The 22279-nt window shown below is 43.3% G+C and overlaps 1 protein-coding gene across 2 annotated transcripts in view; it reads right to left on the bottom strand.

Moving 5' to 3' along the window:
* gria3b (glutamate receptor, ionotropic, AMPA 3b) overlaps positions 1-6190 on the bottom strand; it is a 157025-nt gene extending 150835 nt beyond the window's left edge. For both annotated transcript variants that reach the window (XM_080416373.1, XM_080416374.1), the window contains exons 1-2: positions 5927-6190; positions 4697-4855 (exon numbers count right to left, since the gene is read on the bottom strand). In XM_080416373.1, the coding sequence (XP_080272499.1) occupies positions 4697-4855; positions 5927-6014 (247 nt within the window). In that variant the 5' untranslated portion in view covers positions 6015-6190. The remainder of the gene's footprint in view (positions 1-4696; positions 4856-5926) is intronic.
* Between the last annotated feature and the right edge of the window lie 16089 nt (positions 6191-22279).

Genomic DNA, 22279 nt, shown 5'->3' with positions numbered 1-22279 from the left:
ATTTAGAATTTAGTCATTTGGCAGACATGATTATCCAGAATGACTTAACCCATTAAGACAGGGAACGCATCTCTGTGTGACATTTTTAGATATCTTTGGCTATTCAAAAATAGCGGAATTCAAAATCTACTTGAGTAAAAGTACAAAAATATTGGTATTAAGATGTACTTAAAGTACCAAAAGTAAAAGTATGCATTGTGCAGAATGTCCCATTTCACAAGTTCAAAATGTATACAAAATCTTTTGAAAATAGCCGATCTACAAGCTCGCAACGCATTGTGAGCTTGTAGATCTGCTATTTTCAAAAGGCCTAAATAGGGCTGAAGTGGTTAATGTGTGTTTTGTAATAATAATCAAAATCTCCAAAGTAACTAGTAACTAAAGTTGTCATATAATTGTAGTGGAGTAAAAGTTCAATATTTTCCTCTGAGATGCAGTGGCGTAGAAGTAAAAGTACCGAAAATTGGAAATACTCCAGTAAAATAAAAAATACCTCAAAAATATACTTAAGTACAGTACGCTGTGCGTACGCCGTGGTACTGCGTGCAATGAGCGGTGCAACACTGAGTGTAGTGCCTCAGTTAACTAGGATCACAGTGCAGTATGCCCACGTCCAACTCGACACACATTGCAGCCCTGTGATTTCTTTTGTGAAAATGTGTTGGTACAAAAGGCCAATTTATGGGCTGATGTTAGCTCATTTACATTACACAGGCAACGGCATGTATAGTGCTAGCAGAGAGTGTAACGTTAGTCAGAGCAAAGTGGAAGTCAAAATGGCACTCATTCTCTGTGCTGTATGTATTCATCCATGTTTTACAAAGCGTTGAACCTGAGCCAGGCCATACAACAATGATAGCGATAATATCACACCCCATACAGTGGTGGGAAAAGTACCCACATTTTGTACTTGAGTAAAAGTATCAATACTGCAACGTAGAAATACTCCTCGTAGATCGGCTATTTTCAAATGGCCGAAATATACAGTATATAGGGCTGAAGTGGGTAATGTATGTTTTGTAATAATAATCTAAATCCAGAAAGTAACAAGCAACTAAAGTTTTCAAATATTTGTAGTGGAGTAAAAGTACAATATTTGCCTCATTCAATACAGCGCTAAGGCTTGCATAGACGCAAATGTTGATGTTAACCCATTTAGACCTGGAACGCATCTGTGTCATGTTTAGATTTATTTGGCTATTCAAAAATAGCAGATATACAAGCTCATAGCGCGGCACCGAGTGCCGCGCTATGAGCTTGTATATCTGAAAAAAAAAAAAAAAAATCTTGAAAATGAGTGCAAATATATGTATACATTTAAAAAACAAATAGCCTCAGGTCTAAATGGGTTCATGTTCAGCAAGGATTTCACCACTGGTGGGCAAATCGACGCACCCCACATCAACACTGTGGTTACTAATGCCTAAACGAAGAGGGAGTTGGACATAGCACTGTTTCTCAGCATGGGGTCTCTGGGCACCCCCAGGGACCATAGCTTGAGGAGTTATAGGCCTGCAACTCTGAGTGCGTACAGACGGGACCAAACGTACCCTCGTGGGTCCATTTGGTTCCATTTGTACGCTCTCAGAGTTAAATGAACACTGAGGATTTTACAAAAGAGATAAAGGAGATGAAAAAAAATCATATCAAATGGGGGTCTGTGCAGGGTTGCCAGATCTGCTTATTATAATTTCCCCGCAAGATTTTGTTTGAAAATAGCCTATCTACAAGCTCACAACGCGTCGCATCGTCACAACTCGACGCGTTGTAAGCTTGTAGATCTGCTATTTTCAAATGGCTGATGTATATGTTAAAGTGCTCATGTGGCCCATAGTCGCTTCTTTTGGGCTGGTTTTCCTAGACCTGGTTGCTTGTTTCTCTCACAGAATCTGGCAACACTGGGTCTGTGGCCCTAATGCATATCAAACTGGGGGTTCTTCAAATGAAAAAGTAATGAACAAACAGAGGAGAAGAATTCAGAAGGCTTGCGAGAGATTCGGGAGAGCGAGGCGGAGCTCGCATCATTTGTGCTGTACTAGACCATGATGAGGTTAGCGGGCAAACAGGGTGGGAGGGGTTCTGAACGTTGCAACTGGAGTCGCAAACCGACACATTATTATTACCGAGTTCTCTCACCCCTCACTGTGATGATACTGTATTTAACCCATTAAGACCGGGAACGCATCTGCGTCATGTTTAGATTTCTTTGGGCTATTCAAAAATGGCGGATCTACAAGCTCGATCTTGCAATTTTTTAAAAGCTTCTTGACATGAAGAAGTTTGAGAAACACTGATATTATAGCAGCAACATACAGTAAGTGTTTAAAAAAACTGTTAGGATTTAGGAGACATTTGTAGAATCCCCCAGAAGCAAAGATTTGAGTTAAAAATGCTTTAAAAATATACATATATTCAAAGATTTGCAAAAATGTTCAATTATTTTTTTAAATAGCAGATCTACAAGCTCGTATATCTGCTATTTTTTTCTGCTAATAGCCCAAAGAAATCTAAAATGACACAGATGCGTCCCTGGATTGAATGGGTTAACAACATCATGCTACACTTTTTCGCACCACTCAACCAGGCATCACATTATTTTTTTCATAAGTGTGTCAGCAGCATCATTAAAGGCTCACAGCCTTCTAATGTTGTATGTTTAAGGCAGTTCAGAGACAGTTCTTGACGGAGACGCTAAGACAACGGCAGCACAAAAAAAAGAAGAAAAAAAGACAGAAACGGGGCCAGGGCTCCCACAGGAGCCCCCCCCCCCCTTCCATTTGCTAAAGCTCCCGTCTGCCCATGGAATTTAATTAGATTCTGATATCTTAGCCTCTTTCCTCTTATGCTCGCCTTCCTCTTCAACACGCGTGAAATTGCGCGCCGTTATCTATCATTTATTTACTCATTTGCTTATTGTTTTCCTGCGGACATCCGCGTTTTGGGGGCATAAGCAGCTCTGCTGCGTGCGATTACAAGGCCCTACTTCGTCTCCTCTCCCCCCGGTCGGTCGGTCGGTCGGTCGGTCGGTCGGTCAGGCAGGCGAGGCCCACCTCCTCTGCAGGTCTGAGCGGCAACTCATTTGCTGCCGCTGGTCGGGGGAGCTATGGATTTTTTTTTTCCCTTCCTCCCTCCCCCTTCCACCCAATGACAGCACAGTGAGGTGCTATGAGGGCTGGGTGCTAATGAGCTGACTCTGCAGACCAGGGGGAGATGCTGTGTGCAGTGCACAAGGGGGGGAGTCAGAGGACGGAGCGCCGGGGATCAGACGCTCTCTCTCTCTGTATGTGTGGCACCACGGAGCACCACCGGGGCAGCTGTGACCAACCACCAACGCCACAGCGGGGGGACAGACACACCGACTGAGTCACATCCACTCAGACAGGAAGTCTGCTATCTGCGAAAATTAGGCGACCAGCGGGCCCCGGCCAATCTGGGCTTGTCGCCTCTCGTGACATCACAGCACGATATCGTCCTCGGCCCGCCTTTCCTCAGCTTCTTTTTTTTTTGTCCATTGTGTTTGTGCTGATCCCGAGCAAATGAGTAACGCTATAAAAAAGGAGGTCATTCGCTGAATTCACCACAGATCAAACGCCAGCTCTGTGGGACACTGGTACTGCATGCTGGGATGAATGGTAACCAGTCCAATAGGAAACACACACACACGCACGCACACACACACACACACACACACACACACACACACACACACACACACACACACACACACACACACACACACACACACACACACACACACACACACACACACACACACACACACACACACACACACACACACACACGCACGCACGCACGCACGCACGCACGCACGCACGCACGCACGCACGCACGCACGCACGCACACGGGGGCATGGAAAGTCCCAAGTGCTACTGGTGGTGAGAGGCAGACAGCATATTAATCGGTTATGGTGATTTAAGGCAAAAGCGTGAGCAATGGATTTTTCACGTGATCAAAGTAGTGTAAAAGATAAAGAAAAGCAGCAGGTTTTTTTGTACAATGCGAGGCCTTCGCCTCCCTCTGTTCTGCAGCACAGCAACATGAAAAGCCTCCCACACCGGAGTCCTTGACACAGTGCTTGTGTAATTGGTTATGTTTTCTTTTTCGAAGGGCCAAGCGTTTTCAAAAAGACTGTGTCATGGCATTCAGTGCGTTCACCGCGTTGCCAAGGTAACTCGTTTTATGCCACAAAACTCTCAGTCTCTGGCGCTGACATCTCTCAGATGGGAGCGTCACTGCCGTCCATGTTGCTTTGGCAAAACAGTTATCACAGTAAGATCAACGGCTACGCAATTGGACCTTCGTCGTATTTGCATTAACCACCACCCAGCCTGAATAAACAAAACAAGAGCGGATTGAGCCAAGTAGGCCAAGGATTGAAAGAAAATCAAAAGAAAACCGTGCCAACTGGAAGAGTACGTGTTTGCACATGTTAGAAGCAGTCACGATTTCAACTGGGGGACTTGGTGAAGTGGAATGGACAAAAGAAAGCAGGGCCCTATTCTAGTTGGACAGGGGGCTTTATTCATTTAGCTGTATCAGCCCTCAGGCTACGTGATCCCTTTTGGTGAGGGTTTTTTTCTTTTTTTGTGCCGAGTTTGCCATGAATAATTCTAGCCCACTCTGCACATGTGGAGTCCTTTCTGGAATATGTGACTGAAATAGAAACGCACTTACACGCATGGGTGACTGAGAAGCTGTTGGACGACTCGAGGTTGTCAACATTGTAGGTCAGGTGGAAAGGCTTCTCCGTGGTGTTCTGGTTGGTGTTGTAGAGCTGGACGGCGAACCTGAAAGCGCTGTGCTCCTGTACCGTGGAGCGCATGAAGAGACCCCCTGAAAGACAGCGACGACAACAACAACAAAAAACACACACACACACACACGTTCATTTACCGTTTTGGTTTTGTGTGTGTAATAACGGACTTAAAGTATAGCTATTAAGCCCCCAGCACTTAAATCGACTTGTGAGACGGTGTATATCCTAGGCCGGTGCTTCTCAAAGTGGGGGCCCCCCGCAGGGGTCCTTGAGGAGGGGGTTCCAGGGGGTCCCCAGATAAATTATGGATAGTTAGGAACCAAATGGACCCCTTGTGTGGTTGTAACTGAGAGTGTACAAATGGAACCAAATGGACCCCTTGTGTGGTTGTAACTCTGAGAGTGTACAAATGGAACCAAATGGACCCCTTGTGTGGTTGTAACTCTGAGAGTGTACAAATGGAACCAAATGGACCCCTTGTGTGGTTGTAACTGATGGTGGTATGTGGTCTAATGCAGGGGTTCTCAAAGTCCCCCATGGCCCTATATCAGCTATTCCCCCCCCCCCCCCCCCCCAAAAAAAATATATTTTTAACACCACATCTCTTCAGATGGGGGTCCGCGGCCAAATACACATCAATTTAGGGGTCCATGGCATGACAAAGTTTGAGAACCACTGACCTAATTGAGGCTACTGTAGGATGAGAATCGCTTATAAAAGGCGATACACAGCGATCCTCGATTACAGTTTAGAAACAGACAGTCCAATGCGTAAAACTGCTAAAGTGTTGTTGAGGAGAGAGGAGAGCTTGGTGGAGGAGCTGCTGCTGATGATCGCGTCCTACATGCACTTATGATGACGCGCTGCAGTTGTTCCAGAGAGACATTCAAATGATACATCGAACACATCTAGTCTAGGATGAATAGAGTTTTTCGAGGAGTCGGGTGCGTTTTGTTCGCGACAATAGACCCGATAGTCATATAAAGTCTCTTTATCACTATGGCAGATATCAGCTCCGCGCTCCGGATAGCGTTGATCTCTCTCTCTCTCTCTCTAGGTCTCTCTGGGCTCGATGCTTTTTGAATATTATTTTAGTATTATTATACATTTTAAACATGTTTAAAAGCACAGAATGCAAAAACGCTTACCTATGTTTATCTGATTGGGAAATCCCGCGAACGATCTGCCAAAAAGCCAGAGCAGAAACAAACAGACCACGCTTTGTGCCATCATCATGATTCTCTCTTCTTCCAGACCTGTGTTATTAAACTCCTCTCAAAGGGACCGTCTTAAGGACAGATCGCATGCATGCAGACCGGCTGGACGGACGGACGGATGGAAATCCGCTGGGGTGGGATGGTGGTGGTCGCTCACACAGTGCGCCAATTAGCTTCGTGGAGGTGCAGCCCCTACTCGGCTGCAGCTTTCTGTTTTTACCAACTGAGAGCAAAGCACAGAGAGAGAGAGAGAGAGAGAGAGAGAGAGAGAGAGAGAGAGAGAGAGAGAAGGGAAGAGTGGGGAAGGAGAGAGAGGGTGAGAGAGAGAGACTAGGGAAGAGTGGGGAAAGAGAGAGAGAGCAAGAGGCAAGGGAAGAGTGAGGAAGGAGAGAGAGAGAGAGAGAGAGAGCGAGGGGCAAGGAAAGAGAGAGGGGGGCAAGGGGAGAGGAGAGAGAGAGAGAGTCTCTTATCCCAAAGATGGTGGTGGTGGGGAAGGGAACTGATCTGAACTCAGATTGGAGCAGCGGGCGGCGGGCCAAATTAATGTTGATCAAACTTGATCTGACATTAAATTAAAAAGCCTAGAGTAGCCTGGCTGCTGGATTACGACGCCGAGGAATCACGACACGTGCTGCACTTGTCAATATTAGCCAGTGGTGAAAAAAAAATACTTTACTTAAGTAAAAGTATCAATACTGCAATAAGTACTCCGTTGCAACTTGCAAGTAGCCTAATAGTCCGGAATTAAAAATGTACTTGAGTAAAAGTAGGCCTACTCATTATGCAGAATGTCCCATTTCACAAGTTTTCTAAAATGTCTAAAGATATTTTGAAAATAGCAGATCTACAAGCTCACAATGCCTGTAGATCGGGTATTTTCAAATGGTTGAAATGTATAGGCCTGAAGTGATTAATGTATGTTTTGTAATAATGATCAAAATCTACAAAGTAGGCCTAACTAGTAACTAAAGTTTTCAAATAATTGTAGTGGAGTAAAAGTACAATATTGCCTCTGAGATGTAGTCGAGTAGTAGTGAAAGGAAAGAACATTGGAAATACTCCATTAAAGTAAAAGTACCTCAAAATTGTACTTAAGTACAGTACTCGAGTAAATGTACTTAGTTACTTTACACTGACATTAGCCTACTGTGGAAAGGATCAATGCAAACACTGCAATCTCAAGCCGCACCAATGATTCTGAATAGGCTCTATAGCACTTCCAGCTGCTACATATGTGCATGCCATTTCATACAACTGCTTGTCGAGTTTCCACGGACACTAGGGCGACACAAAAGCCATATCACAGTATATTCAGTGCTGGAATAATATGCCTCTCTTGGGGAACCTTATTTTTCCTAACAATGTGTTCACATGCAGACAAAATCTGAAACTTTTTTTTAAGGTCAGGATGAGTGAGCAATGTCAGTCTAGAATTGGCAAGCCTTACACAAACTACTAGACAGAGATATGGATGGATACAGAGAGAGAGAGAGAGAGAGAGAGAGAGAGAGAGTAGGGTAGAGCTATCCATGGTTCTGAAATGGATAGCAAATACTTTCATACGGTTCCCCTGAAAATCTAAAAACAATAAAGCATTTTTACAACGCAGTTTTGCCAGTCTTTTGCGGATTTGTGATAGCAAACATGACACACTTATATACCTACTTTTTAAACTATAGCACAGCAAATATGACATCTGCACCCTGTCTGGAATTATTTAAAGTTCCAGTAAGTTTATGCTCTGTCACTAATGCAACATCTATCATCCCTGTTATTCTGCCTAACAGAGAACAATTAAGGGATTACTGGCTCATTTATCGCCCTCTGCAAAGCTCTTCGAAAATTGAGTTTTTAATTGCATTGCAAATGGGCAAAGCTTGAGCTATTGATACCACGATAGACTGGGTTCCCTACTGTATGACTTGGGGTTGACGGTTTGGCCTGTTAAAAACCCTTTAGTTTGAAAAGACACCAGTGCAAATAATTGGAAACGGCCATGATATTAATAATCAAGATTAATAGCTTAAATGTATTTTTTTTCCATCTCTGTATTCATTGTAATTCCACTTTGAACCTGGTGTCCCTAGTTTGGGCATATTAGGCTATTATATGATATTTTTGTCCCAACTGTTTTGGAAAAAACTGTTTGGATTTTTTTTTTAATTTAAATTTATTTAACATTTTTTTTTATTTATTTGTCTAAGTAATCATGGGCGCTACACTCCCTCTGCCAGCCTAGGGAGAGCCTGGAGCCGAGCTCAAATAGATATTATAGGGATAGTTCACCCCCAAAAGGACTTTTTTTCACCCCATGGAGACTTGAATTCATGGATATTCTTTTGTTTTTGTGGCATTCCTAAGCCAATAATTTGATGACCGGCAGTGGTTCCGGTAGGAGACACAAAGAGTCTCCTTTGTGTCTCCTACCGGAACCGCTGCTTACCGGTCCACTGGTCATTGGCTTAGGAATGCGACAAAAACTAAAAAATATGTATTTTCTAAATTTGATATATAGAAAAAAAGTATTTTTTTTGTGGTGAAATGTTTATTGGTAGCCTAGTTGTGTATTTGGTTTTGGATCCAGATGATTTAGTCAGAGAGCATCACAGCAGGGACTGCAGTGTACTGAAGACTGAAGCTCTTCCTTCTTGGCAAAGTATGAGAACGAATCCTCTATGGATTAGCAGTCACAATCTCTGGTTTGCAGTTATTTATCATGCCTAGCTCTGTTTATTAGCAAAAACCAATCTGACACATCCTGATGTTATCCTAATGTCAGATTTCATTTACTGACTCCAGTGATTCATTAGGGATTGGTTTACATGGCAGTAACATTAGATGTGTGTGTGTGTGTGTGTGTGTGTGTGTGTGTGTGTGTGTGTGTGTGTGTGTGTGTGTGTGTGTGTGTGTGTGTGTGTGTGTGTGTGAGAGTGTGTGTGTGTGTGAGAGAGAGAGAGAGAGAGAAAGACCTCGGGTGATAAGAAAGTAGAGATGAGCTGACCTGTTCTCATACCAGGTAGCTCAGTATGGGTCCAGAATGTGCCAGATGCTCTTTGAAAACTGATCTTAAATCAGTAACAAAGGATGTGGGCCTGTCCGCCTCACCGGGCATGTGTGTGATTGACGCGACAGATTTGGCGGGGGTAGAGGAGTGGTTCTCAAAGTGGCCCCCAGGGGTCCTTGGGGGGGGGGGGGGGGGTCCAGGGGGGGGTTCCCAGCAAAATGACCAGCAGCATAACCACTAGAATCCTATTTTACTACTTTGGCTATTTGACTATCTACAAGCTCACAACGCGCTGCGATGCGTTGTGAGCTTGTAGATCAGCTATTTATTTTTGAAAGATTTTGAGAGATTTTAAAACATTTGGAATACGTTTGAAAGTTTGAAACAACACAAATGTTGTCTTATGGCACAAAATGTTTTCAGATAGGGGGGGTTTGCGGCCAAACATAATATCAATCAGGCGGTCCCCTTGAAATGAAAATGTCTGAGAACCACCGGCGTTGAGCCACTGAAATCAATGGTGTCAATCACGTCATGATGTGATATGAGCCAGTCATCAGGAGAGGGGATTTCCTTTTCAGAGGGATCAAAGCTGGTGCCAATACCCACAATTCACCAGGCCTCAGGGGACGCATCTGTGATGACACCACATCGATTGTCCAGTGTGGGAATCACAGGCTCAGCCAGTATGAGGGGTGTGTGATCTTTAATGACTGAAGCCAACATCAACCAACGAATAATTTAATGCACATCCTCCCATTTTGGTGCTGAGCCAAACTGCAAGAGCAGTGAAATCATTTTGAAAAGGAGAAGGATCACAACTCACTTAGTTTTGAATGCACCAAACCTTATTCTGAACAGCAGTCATTTCTGCTGTTCTTCAAAAGTGAGCCATTCCTTTTTTTAAACGAGGCCAACGTCAAACCGTGAGATATGCACATTCTAGATTAGAAGATAAGAGAATAGGGTGCCGGCACCTGGACTGTTAAAGCGGGCTTGCTAAATTGATGTATGAAACAATGTATTATTTGTCATTGCCTGGATCCTCTGAACTATGTATGAGAAGTCTGATTTAATTAGTAATTTACAGTGCATGCTGTTTCGCAGTATGAGCTAATCATCCAACATTTCAAACTGAACCCATAAAGAAAATCATTATCAGCTACAAGGGGAGCCCAAGTACTTGAGATAAGGCCTTGTTATCATAGATACTAAATGTGATGAACTTGCTGCATTATTTGCAATTAGGAGCTTCCATCCGTGCTGTGCTATCTTATAAAGTCAACCTCTGCAGGAATTCAATTTTGTCTTGAGTATAAGGCGCATGGATACAATCTATAAGAAAACACAGATAATTATACGATACAGTATGCTGGTTGGCGGTAGCATTCTAAATGAAAAGATTGTAAAATAGATGAAAAGACGATGCCTTTTATCTGTAACTCACACGGAGATGATTAAAACTGAGGGCTTGGCTCTGAGCTGTTAGAGGCACAGCAGCGAGAATTAATAAATTCACTCCTCTGCACTCTCTTTCAATCTCAACAAGATGAGAGCTTAATCTTAGCTTTTGTGAGGGAAGCAGTTGGAGTCGCATTTGTATTTCAAACAGTGTACAACCTGTGTTCAAACTGCATATTAAGCGGACTGATCCAGGGTCGCTGGTGTGGTGTGGTCTAGTTTCATTGTGATTTTGGGGAGAAACTGTTCTAAGAAAAGCACATTACTCACTGACACTTTGTATAGCCAACCCCTGGGTTTGCTGATACAGAACCAGGTGTTTGATCAAGTGCTTGAATTCTTAAATCTGGCACAGATTAAGACAGAGATTTAATCTGTATACATCCAAGCTGTGAGCGTTAATCCAACAATAATGACTTCAATTTAGAAAATAACTGCTGGTATGAAGGGTACTGTAAATTCTGCAGGGTCTGCAAACAGACCCATTTCATAGCAGCCATTTTGATGGGTAAACACAGCTGAATGCGATAACATTAATTGTTATTGCGTGGCAGCATGGATAGCTCATTTAACTTCATGCAGGCCCACAGAAACACCTTAATGAAACATACTGTATAACAATCAACGTTATTACCTTCAGCTGCATTTACCCATCAAAATGCCTGCTGTGAAAGGGGTCCATTTGAGCACTAATTGCTTTGTCATGTCAGAGATCTTTGTACTCTCTTTGCACTCTCCCCTTGCCTTGTACTAAAGAAAGAAAGAATAACTAAGTTGGACCTGGTGTCCCTATTTTGGGCGAGAATTGTCAAAAATGCACAAGAATTCGATTTTCGATTTTAGCTACATTGATATCACGCCCTTAGAACGTGTGAATAGGGAAAGAAAAATAGTCAGCAAAAATGTTTCCATGTGTTTTTTTGCTGTTCAGACTTCACAAGAAAATGCGACTCCTATCTGGAAAGGCCACAAATCGCCTGGATTTGGGCTGCCAGTCTGAACAGGGCCAAAGAATAAAGAAAATAGCTATTAGCCCTATACGACGAATGATTAAGGGATGATTAAGATTGTTCCCGTCTCACACATTACATGTCTAGTACCTCAATCTTTTCTTTTCTTAGCAGGCAGTGAACTGTATCACACGGCCACAATTCAACCATGTTCCTGCTGTACCCTGCAATCATAGAAATGGCCCCTATGGTGAAAGACATATAATGATAGGGGGCTGAATTAGTGTTGCTGGGAGGATACGCTTAAACAAGCATTCTAGAGTCAGTGATATTTGGAGAGCTCTTCTAAGGGGCCGTCAGTGTTGGCCAGATGTTAGAGGCTGATAAGAGCTTCGGCTCCCACGGCACTCTTTATTCTATCTCTCAGCCTATGGAAGTGCCTGCGGGAAGGCCCTGGCACTAAGGAGAGAGAGTGGCACTTGAAGAGCCACTGTGGCAGAGTGTCATGACAAGTATCGAAGAAGTGAATGTGGTCATGGGGGTGCAACAGTTAATCAAACTAATTATAATACAAAATAATCAATGATGTAGCAAAAATACAACGATGTACAGTATAAAATAGAGCTTAAGTGGTTATTAATCAGACTAATTGAATTTAGTCGATCAGAATTTGTGTCGATTCGAAAAATAATTCTCCCAAAAACATGCTTCTCGATTGTCCGATTAATACTCGCTCTCGATAGTTGCAGCCCTGCAATCTGGTCAAAGAAAACGTTTTATACACACATGGTTCCCATGCATTGTAAAACCATAGGCGGCGGGGTAATGAAGGCTAGGGTAGGCTAAGCCTTCCCAAATGTTATGCTGGGAAATTCTAGGAATTGTGCAAATTATATATAATATATGTGCGCAGCATTATTTAGTTAATTGTTTGATAATAAATCAGTATAAAATCAGGCAAAAATAAGAATTAAATAACCTAACCCTAACCCTAAAACCGAAATAAAGTAACCAAAAAGAAACTAACACAATCCGCCCTGCAGAAACCGCAATTTTTGGCTAGCGTGTGCACGGATTTCGGCGCGCGCCCGAACCCCAGCCTTCCCAATTGTCAAGCTCACCCGCCACCTATGTGTAAAACCATAGCCAATCTACGAGTTTGTAGATTGGGTCATTTTGAATTAAAAAAAAATGTGTCCTATAATGACATTGCTAAAGTAGGGACACCAGAAAGTGGTTACAAATCGGGAAACATCGGCCGCATAATTCCAATACCGACGTCATAAAAAAAAAGTCAAATAATATCAGAAACATATGGGTCTGGCTGTAATGAAAACACCCATGGTGTGTCGTGGGAAAGACGATGCGTCACAGCTCATGCGATGCCCCGGCCGCCTCCCCCCCCCCCCCGGTCTCACCATGTGAATATGGCCGTGTGTGTGGCATCGCAATCCCATCATGCGCTTTGGCTCTCAAGCAAACCCTCTTTGGCCTGAGTGTGACAGAGTCAGTGTTATCAGCTGCACAGCCTGACATACTTCACTCCGCTCCCCCGGGGCTTCGCACAGCGGCACGTCATGTGACCTGCAGGCAGCCAGCCAGCCATCAGCCAGCGCAGCGTGGAAGGAAGACATCTTCACCACACGGGACACCCTGATATACACGGAATATAGGCCGTCCGCGCTCAAAGGGGGGGGCGGCCAGTTCATATGCAGAGAATGTGTGCATAAACTACACATGGATGAATGTAAATATACAATTATAAATTGGACAGTTACTGTAGACAGAGAGACAGACAAACATAAACTGTGTACGAACGTAAACACACGTTGTGTGATTAAACACATGTCCATATTTGTCCATATACTCAATCAGACCTCTGATTAAGCCTCGGGAACTCGCTGCAGATCCTCATTTACTACAACGGTGACAATAGATGAAAACATATCTTCCACACACAAACACAGGCATACTGTACCGCGCACAAACACACACAGACAATGTAACATCTCTAGATCTATCAGAGCACGCTTGTAGGCAGACGGGGTAATACCAATCTATTCACCACCATGCCTGCTGAGCTTTAAGCTATTAGTAAAGAATCTGGCATCTACCAGGAGACAAATTGTGACCTGCGGAACCCGCTGGAACTCAGTGTTGTTGACAACTGTTTCTGAGTCGTGACTATGGGCCTTATTACTGTAAATATCTTAGCACTTTTGGAGGTGCCCTATTAGAGTTAACAACTACATATGGTAGCTTTGAGACACCGCTGGAAGCTCCTATATCTCCACAGGTCCATAATTGGCTTTTGGTTCTGCTCAGCTCATTAGGAGCATCAAGCAGACCTCCTCTGCTCTCCTCATTGTGCTCGCTCTTATAGTCTCATTGGACAGGGGAGGAATCTGCCGGCTCTGCCCTAATCATCACACACCTCCAAAAGGAGTCTGATACCAGTGGTGGTAATCAAGTACATTTACTTGAGTATATTGTACTAAAGGTAGGGTAAGTGATTTACTTTGGTTAAAATAAGTGTTAAATAGCTCTATATTCTGATAGTACTCATTGCTATAGAGTGTTTGTTCAGTAAAAGGAGTCTCCCATGTCTCTCCAGCTCTTTATTAAACAGAAAATGCATTTTCAGTGCCCTCTCCTGATTGGCTTAAATTGTGTCACCTACCTGAAAATGTACTATGTTCTGTTAACTAAAGAGCTGGAGAGACCCCTGTGACCGAACAAACGCTCTGTAGCAATGATTCAGAATCATCAGAATATAGTACTTTAACCTTTTTAACAAAAAAATATATATACCAAAAAATAGCACTTACCCTACCTTTAAAGGACGACTTCACCGATTTTCAACCTATCTTCATATAATTGGTCCTCACTAATACTCATGATAAAATGGTACCATTTTTTTCTACTCATAGGAGGGCTGGGTAGGAGGGCTGTGGACAGTCCAGAAACCTGTCTACCAGTGACATCATCGTTAGGCATGATTTTTTTTCCCAACAAGATTTCACATTTCTTATTTAGATTTGTATTAACATGAGAACAATGGCTTCTTTTATTGCATTGCAACTTTCCAGGAATAGAAAGCCTGCAGTTTCTATTAGCTTGGATTCCCCATTGATGATGTCACTGGTAGACGGGACTCTGAACTGTCCACAGCCCTCCTCTGAGACACAGACCGAGTAGAAAAAAATTGTACCATTTTATCATGAGTATTAGTGAGGACCAATTATATGAAGATAGGTTGAAAATCTGTGAAGTCGTCCTTTAAGTGCATTCTTTTTAAATATTTGTACTTTACTTGAGTATGGGTTTTACTGGAAGCTTAATATCACTTTCACTCCACTACATTGCAAAGACATATATTGTAGTATTGACTCGACTACATTTCTAGGAAGGGGCCCCCGGCCAGGACATTACACAAATATATTATAAATTAACCACTTAAGACTATTTCTTGAAAATAGTTGATTAACAAGCTCACAACGTGCTGTGATGCGACATGCTGTGAGCTTGTAGATCAGCTATTTTCACTATTTTTGAACATTTTGGATTTTCTTTGTCTAAGTTTCAATACAGCAATGAATTGATATTAAAAAGGAATGTACTTTGCAATTTGTACTTTTGAAGCTAGTACTCCAGTACTTTAACTCAAGAACACATTTGACTGAGCAACTTTCACGTAGTGTAGCCGAGTCATGTTTGACCAAGAGTATCTACACTTTGACTCAAGTAGGTTATTGAGTAGCCTACTTTGTCCACCACGGTTTGATACAGTATAGTTAATGGGGGGCGACAATAAGCTGCATCAAATGCAAGACAGCAGACAGACAGACAGTAACAACCAGGCTTGCAGCCTATAATTTCCCCTCCCCCCATGGCCTCTGTTGCCAAATCCCAATAATTGGAGATGGGTGTTGACTGCCTCCGTGCTTAATTGGGAGGAAAACAAGCATGTTTCTATGGATAATGGGAGAGGTGAGACAAAATGGCTGTTGTAGCCAGCGATCCTTTTAAATGATTACCATTGTCCATTCTGCCCATGTTGCAGTGCCAGTGATTGATGGGCCAGCCATCACGGGCCTTATACAGCTAACCTGCTAATATAAAGGGAGGTATATCAGTCTTTCATGTAATACGATGAATGTTCTCCCACCAGAAAATACTATGTGGTGATTTAACAGGGAAAGCCGTTACATAATGATGTTTTGTGTAGGCTGAACAGCCAAAGAAGATGACTAACGCTACCGTTAGGCTAATTGTAGGCGTGCATTTGAGATATACAGAATATATATCAAATGCACGCCTACAATTAGCCTAACACACACAAACACACACACACACACACACGTATATGTCCTGAAATAAAAAAACAGATTCTTGTGAGTTGAAGATCAGCAAAAATAGACATGACAAGTTTTCAATATAGGAAACTCCTTTCATTGTAGCGTTCAGCAAAACATGGGTTTGGAAAAAAAATGCAAATGCAAAATGGTGGGAAAAAAACTCTGGCAGAAATGGGTGTGGCCAATAGGATCCAAGGAATCCAAGGAAAAACTTTGGGAAAAATGGGGTGGTCTTCCTTGGCCTACTGGGAGAGTGTGTGTGCAAAGTTTCAAATTGGTCGGTCCAGTGGTGTCCGAGATTAGCTGTACACAGACAGACAGGTAGATGGACAGGGTCAAAAAGATCATCTCCACCACCTGCCCTGTAATAACCCTTCAGCTTGGTCTATGCATCCAAGTCGGTGACCAGTGGAGGAAGAGAAACATTGTACGTCAGTTTCCTCATGTGTCAGTTTCCTCATGTGTCACCCGTCTGCAGTTTAAAGGCAGTAGCTGAGGAATGGGGGTAGCCGTGGCTGGGCAGTGACGCACCACATGTCCCCGTTCTCCACACCGGTCGCAGCCAGACTTTGGCCCATCCTCTACCTCATTGGTCTCCCTCATGACTGGTGGCTGAGAACTGGAGACGCCTACTCTCTCTTCATCAATCGTGTCATCTTCCAGCCACTCAGGTTGTCTTACTCTGCGGCGTGGACATTCAGATCGGTTGGCGGCATGTAAAACTGTCTCTGCCTGCTCTGCTTCTAGAACAGTTACAGTAGGGGGTCGTGGAGTGTCTGTGTGCCAGACAGGTCTGGACAGGCTCCTAAAGTAGTTTCCAAATAAAATTCACCTCAGATGGTGGCTCGATTCAACGAAGGCATGCCATCTACGAGGCTTGGTGGCAGGGAGTGGTGGCTGCCTGTGGCCCATGGACAGGGACGTGCAGGCCACTGGGAAAATTCCAGAACGGCCGCGCCATTTACGGGCCGCCAAACGGCCGGTGGGCCACCCAAAAAAAGTATTATTAAAAGCCAGCACGCCCCTGCAATGGAGGTGGCATGCCATCAAGGGTGCTTGGCAATGGGGGAGGTGACTACCAGTGGCCCCTGGAGTGTACAGCCTGTTGCAGTACCATCACTGTCCATCAGCTGAGGTTGCCGGCAGTCTTTTAAGTGGTGTCGTTCACTCCCTCTGCAGAGGAATACATTCTTCTAGTGCTGCTGTGACACCCAGGATTGAAGAATACTCTTTTAGTAGCTCGCTGCCGGTGAGGCTTGGTCGGCAACTGCTGGAGAACCCTGGGGTTGGCAGTGTGTGGCAACATTACTGCTCTATGCTGGCTGTTCTTGTTGGCATCCTCGGGGCGCGCTGGCGCCATCGGATCAACAACAGAGGTTAATGTCTTATTGTGCTATATTCTGGTCCCGTCACCCAGCAAGTCACCCCCGACTTGAAGAGGCTGTAGGAATTCTTCAGTATTTTATCATTCTTTCATCCCACTTCTTGGGTTGAAGATCGAAGAGACATGGCTACTTCTCTTTTTATTGTAACGTTCACAATGAAAATGGCTTCAATGAAATGCTTCACTAGAACTGAAAGAGGGGGTGCCCAAAAACTCCAGCCACCCATGGTTTCGATCATACACAATACACATACATGACAAATAAATGGCTACATGAAATAGCGCACATTAAACAAAAAAAACATGGAAAACACACAACACAACAATAAAACAATAAGCGTGGGTGAGCCCAGAGGCATGCTGGGAAATCCTTCAAAGCCGAATTGGCACGGCGCCAACGCTGTGCAATATTGTTCAGTTAACCAGGAATTATTGGGTCTGTAACAAAGAATAACAGTTAGCCTAGTTAAATTCTACTATACTGTAATTCCACTGCTAACACACATGCACACGTTTTCCAGAGAGTAGCTTTCAATCTCCAGCGTTTCATAACAACAGCACACACCGTGAATGTGAACACGGTACATGATGAATTATAAACATTCTGTGCAATACGAGGCATCACTTCATGTGAATAATGCACGCTACATCTCGGCAGCTACAATGAAACATTCAATAGTCTCTAGGCTATAGTATTGTGCGAATATTGTACATCATTAGTGGCAGAAAGTAGCGAGAGGTCAGCAGGTATGGCCTGTGAGTACACTTTGTGTGTGTGCACCTGTCTGTGCGTGCGTGCGCGCGCGCGCGTGTGTGTGTTTGTTTGCATGTAGCGCTGGCTGTGTGAGTGTGTGTGTTTAATCTGCATGCTGGTCTGGAGGGAGAGTCTTTTGTTTTGTTAGTCGTTCACACGCTACAATGCTTCAGTTATCCCATTGTTAGAGAGACTTCTACTGCACCTGTAATTATTTCTAAAGCTAGAGAAGCTTAACTAATTACTCCCGGCAAATGCCCCCGCTACTACCCCCCACCCACCCTTTCCAATGCAAATAACATGGCAGTGGAGCACAGGGCAGGAAGCTATCAAAATGAGCCTGGTGGAAAACAGAACTGCCAATCAATACAAAATTGGATTCTCGCCATTATCTTATGTCGGCCTTTTCTGTGCATCCATTTGACAGATAATAACTGTAATTAAGCTAATGTGTTGTCCTCCTCGGCGGAATATGTGAAAAGTGCAAGTACAAATAAAGACCACTTTGAACCGGGTGATGAAAATCACATTAACACACAAGCCACGATTTACATGTTCATTCCCGCCGGCCGCTCTGACAGGGCAGAGGTGAGGCGGCGGCGTTGGACCACTGTGTTCTTTTTATATTTTTATGTAAATCACCATAGCGTCACTGTCGGGTGGAAACCTTGTATGTCCAAAAGCGCAACTTTTCAGGAAATGAAAAAAAAAAACCTGTGTTCCAATCGATGCAATGTAGATCTACAATGCGACGCATTTATGAGCTTGTAGAACGGCTATTTTCGCTACTTTTGCGTGACACTTTTGCACAACAAAAACCGGGAAAGCATCCGTGTCATTATAGATGTTAGCGTTGGCTATTAAAAAATAAACATACAAGCTCACAAGCTTGTACATCTTGTCATTTTTGAACATTTTTGAAAAATCTTGAAAAATAACTACTGATTGAGAAGGCATTTGCAGAATCGGCCTCAGGTCTTAATGGGTTAAACATAACATTTTTAAATATGGAGATACAAGGTCTCTGCCCGACAGCGACGATAGAAACCTCACCTTGGAATGTGAAGTGTGATACAAACGCTGTCTATTTGCATAGTGCTATTATTATTATTCCTATGCAGACAGCTGTCAGGGACACCAAGGGATCAATGGAGGTTGGGGTTCAGCAGACAGTTCTAGTTATTAATTACATCAGCAAATCTGCAGGGCCGTCAATGGTACTGTAGATAAAAACACCTCAGGTCTTCAGAACCGTCCCCGCTGTGAGAAACAGCAGCAAAGATTTCACACTGCACTGGAGTGATGACGGAGAGAGAGAGAGAATGAGAGAGAGAGAGAGTGGGGGGTGCGTCACTGCTTTATATACAGTAGCATGAAGAAAAGAGAAAAGAAATAGAAAGCAGCAATATCAGAATAACTGATAATATATACTCCGTTTGTGTGTGCGCGTGTGCGTGCGTGTGTGTGTGTGTGATCAAACTGCATTTGATTAAAAAGGGTTGATAATAAAGTGCAGGGAGCTCAACCACTTTCAAGCTCCAAGCTTGTAAAACACTAGAGGTTCAGGCCGCCACGCGGCCCTCACTTCTATTAGCCTGGCCCGCACATCGGAGACAGAGACAGTAGAGATTACTTGTGTATAGTTTGTGGAGTTTATTTGGAATAAGAGTAAACGTTTTATTGTGAAAGAGTGAACCCGAAGTGGCATTCAGTCTCACTTCGTCTGAGGTCACAACCTAAAAGATCGGCGGTACATGTTTTTGTTCTTGTGTAACACCGAAGGTTTTATTGTGAAAGAGTTAACCGGAAGTGATATTCAGTGTCACTCCGTCTGAGGTCACAACCTAAACTGCATTCGCTGGGGCGGGGGTCCCGACGCCCATGTTAACGGTTAGCGATTATTAGCTGACTATTAGCACTATGGGAAAGCCCATATTAATGGTACGCTTCCGCCACGTGGTCAGGCCTAGCGAATCACAGTCGCCAAGTGATCAGGCCTAGCCAATCACAGTATTCGTATGTGGATAAATAAGGCGTGGAATTAAGCCAATTGTATATAGATTGTCAGAGATAGCCAAAATAGCTGATCTACAAGCTCATGACACGTTGTGAGCTTTTTGCTGTTTTTGGGCAAAGCGTTTAGGTGTAGAGCCAAAAAGAAAAGGGTCAAGTATAGACCCCTGGGGGTCAACAAATTATAGGGTTTAATTGGTTGAGCGGTTAATGGTGACTGCCAGCTGGGTATTTCCAAACAATGGCATATTGGTTCTTAGGGGCAAGTGCTTTAATGAATTAAATCACAACAAGCCTTCATTTGGTGAATTATGAGCAGAGTGATACATGAGCTGTGGATCACACAGATAAGAGGCTGCAGTCAGATCATACAGCAGATAAAACTGCACTCAGCCTCCAGTCTCACTGCTGTGAAGAACAAAGAAACGCACGGTTCAGACGAGCATCTTTCCATGATTTACAATCGACACTAAATCAATTGTATTTGTTACCGGAAGCCTCTTAGAAAACACCCTCAGTCATTACTTTATAGAGTAAAACCTTAAGAGCCTAAAAAAATAAAAAAATAAAAACATTTAAAAGCATTTCAGTCTTGGAATTTGTTTTGTTTTATTTAAAAACTAGACCATACCCGGTGAAGTGTGCAGGTGAAAGTAGTTGCAAACGTGGGGTTATTGCGCGTCCTGTCGCACGTTCCCCCCCCCCCGCACGTCCTGTCGCGCCCCGCTAAAAAACGCTAATAAGCTGAGATTTGATGAAATTGAGAAACAGGCTTTGCAGTTGCGTTCAGATCGTAATGGTCAATGGCTGTGTGCAAATTCAGATCAATTGCTCCAGCCAGTGAGGAGAACCGGGCACACAGTTTTGCTGACACGACGGTCGACCACAGAGGTAGATCTGGTGATCTACCGGTGCAGCCCTTCCACAACACGTTTGTTGAACCATATAGAATGCACTGCTGTGCACATCAGATCAAATTAACGTTAGACTAATACATTGTCTTCCACTAAAGCGGTGCCCCTGAGCATACATTCATTGTGTGAATTACATGCACAGCCAAAGCCTCAGTGTTAATTTAACTCCGAGAGTATGAAGATGTGGACCCAAACGGACACTCGCAGAGTTAAAGGAACACTGTGAGTGTGCGAGGTTGGAGTTAAGATGCACTGGAGAGTGCATTGTTCGCTGCGGCTGGAGGTGGAAACACAGATGTACGTCTGGAACATCTACACCTGACATCTGGAGGATTTAATGCTCTCCTAAGTACTTTAACCAACCGAAGATCATGTTATTCATCTGATAATCCCTCAAGAACAGCCGCACTGCAAACATACATGTATGGTACCATTGTTTCCCCCCCCCCCACACTATACACAGTACCGTATACTGCATATCATCCAAAGGAACCTGTGTTCCAATGGCTCCAGTGTAGTTATTATTCAGTCGCTGTTAATACTTTTCATTGGCGAAATAGTTCTGAAATAACTAAAATAGCTGATCTACAAGCTCACAACACGTCATGATGTGACGCGTTGTGAGCTTGTAGATCGGCTATTTTTGCTACTTTGGCATGGCACTCTTGCGTGACGAGTTAGGACATTAATTTACACACAAAAAATATATATATATATGGCGACACAAGGTTTCTGCCTGACAGCGACTGTATATTTGATTCACTTGTGAAATTGTATCATCGTGGTGCTTTATTATTTTAACTATAACACATTCATGCCAAAATTTCATTTTGATTAAATCATTTTCTCTGCTGAACTTGTCTCTCTTTTTTCTTCTTATTTTTTTTGACATTCAACTGTCCATTTCACCTCGCTCAGATATCATCCTCATATTAAAATCATTCAATTGCAGGTTGCCCTCTAAAGGTAAAGGGCTCTAGATGAGCCCATGGCATTTATTCACTGCCCACACATTCACTATATGATCGCTGTCAGGTGGAAAACTTTTCAGGAAATAGAAGAAAAGAAGCAGTGCCCCAATGGATCCAATGTAATTATTTATTAACAAGCTCTTGTTAATACTTTTCATTGGTTCAATATTTATAAAACCCACTGACACACTTAACTCATTGACTACCATTGACGAGTATAACTCGTCATTGACAAGTCACTCGTCATGTGGTGTTTTCAGTGGTTTATGATAGAGGGCGCTCTTCCGCAGCCTGTGATCGCTGAAGAAGAGTACAGCCAAAGATCACGTGATCACAACAAAATCAAGATGGTTTATTTACCATGTATAGGATTTATACAAATAAAATACATTCTCTGCTTTCTGTTGCTTTTTGGCGAAAACAAGCTACAAACAGATTATCGCGACAGCACAATTATTTTTCTGAAAATAGCAGA

Source organism: Gymnoscopelus braueri (genome assembly GCF_963280865.1).
Source record: "Gymnoscopelus braueri genome assembly, chromosome: 20".
Taxonomy (NCBI): domain Eukaryota; kingdom Metazoa; phylum Chordata; class Actinopteri; order Myctophiformes; family Myctophidae; genus Gymnoscopelus; species Gymnoscopelus braueri.
Note: the sequence above shows the minus strand (reverse complement) of the source record. Positions and strands in the feature narration are given on the sequence as shown.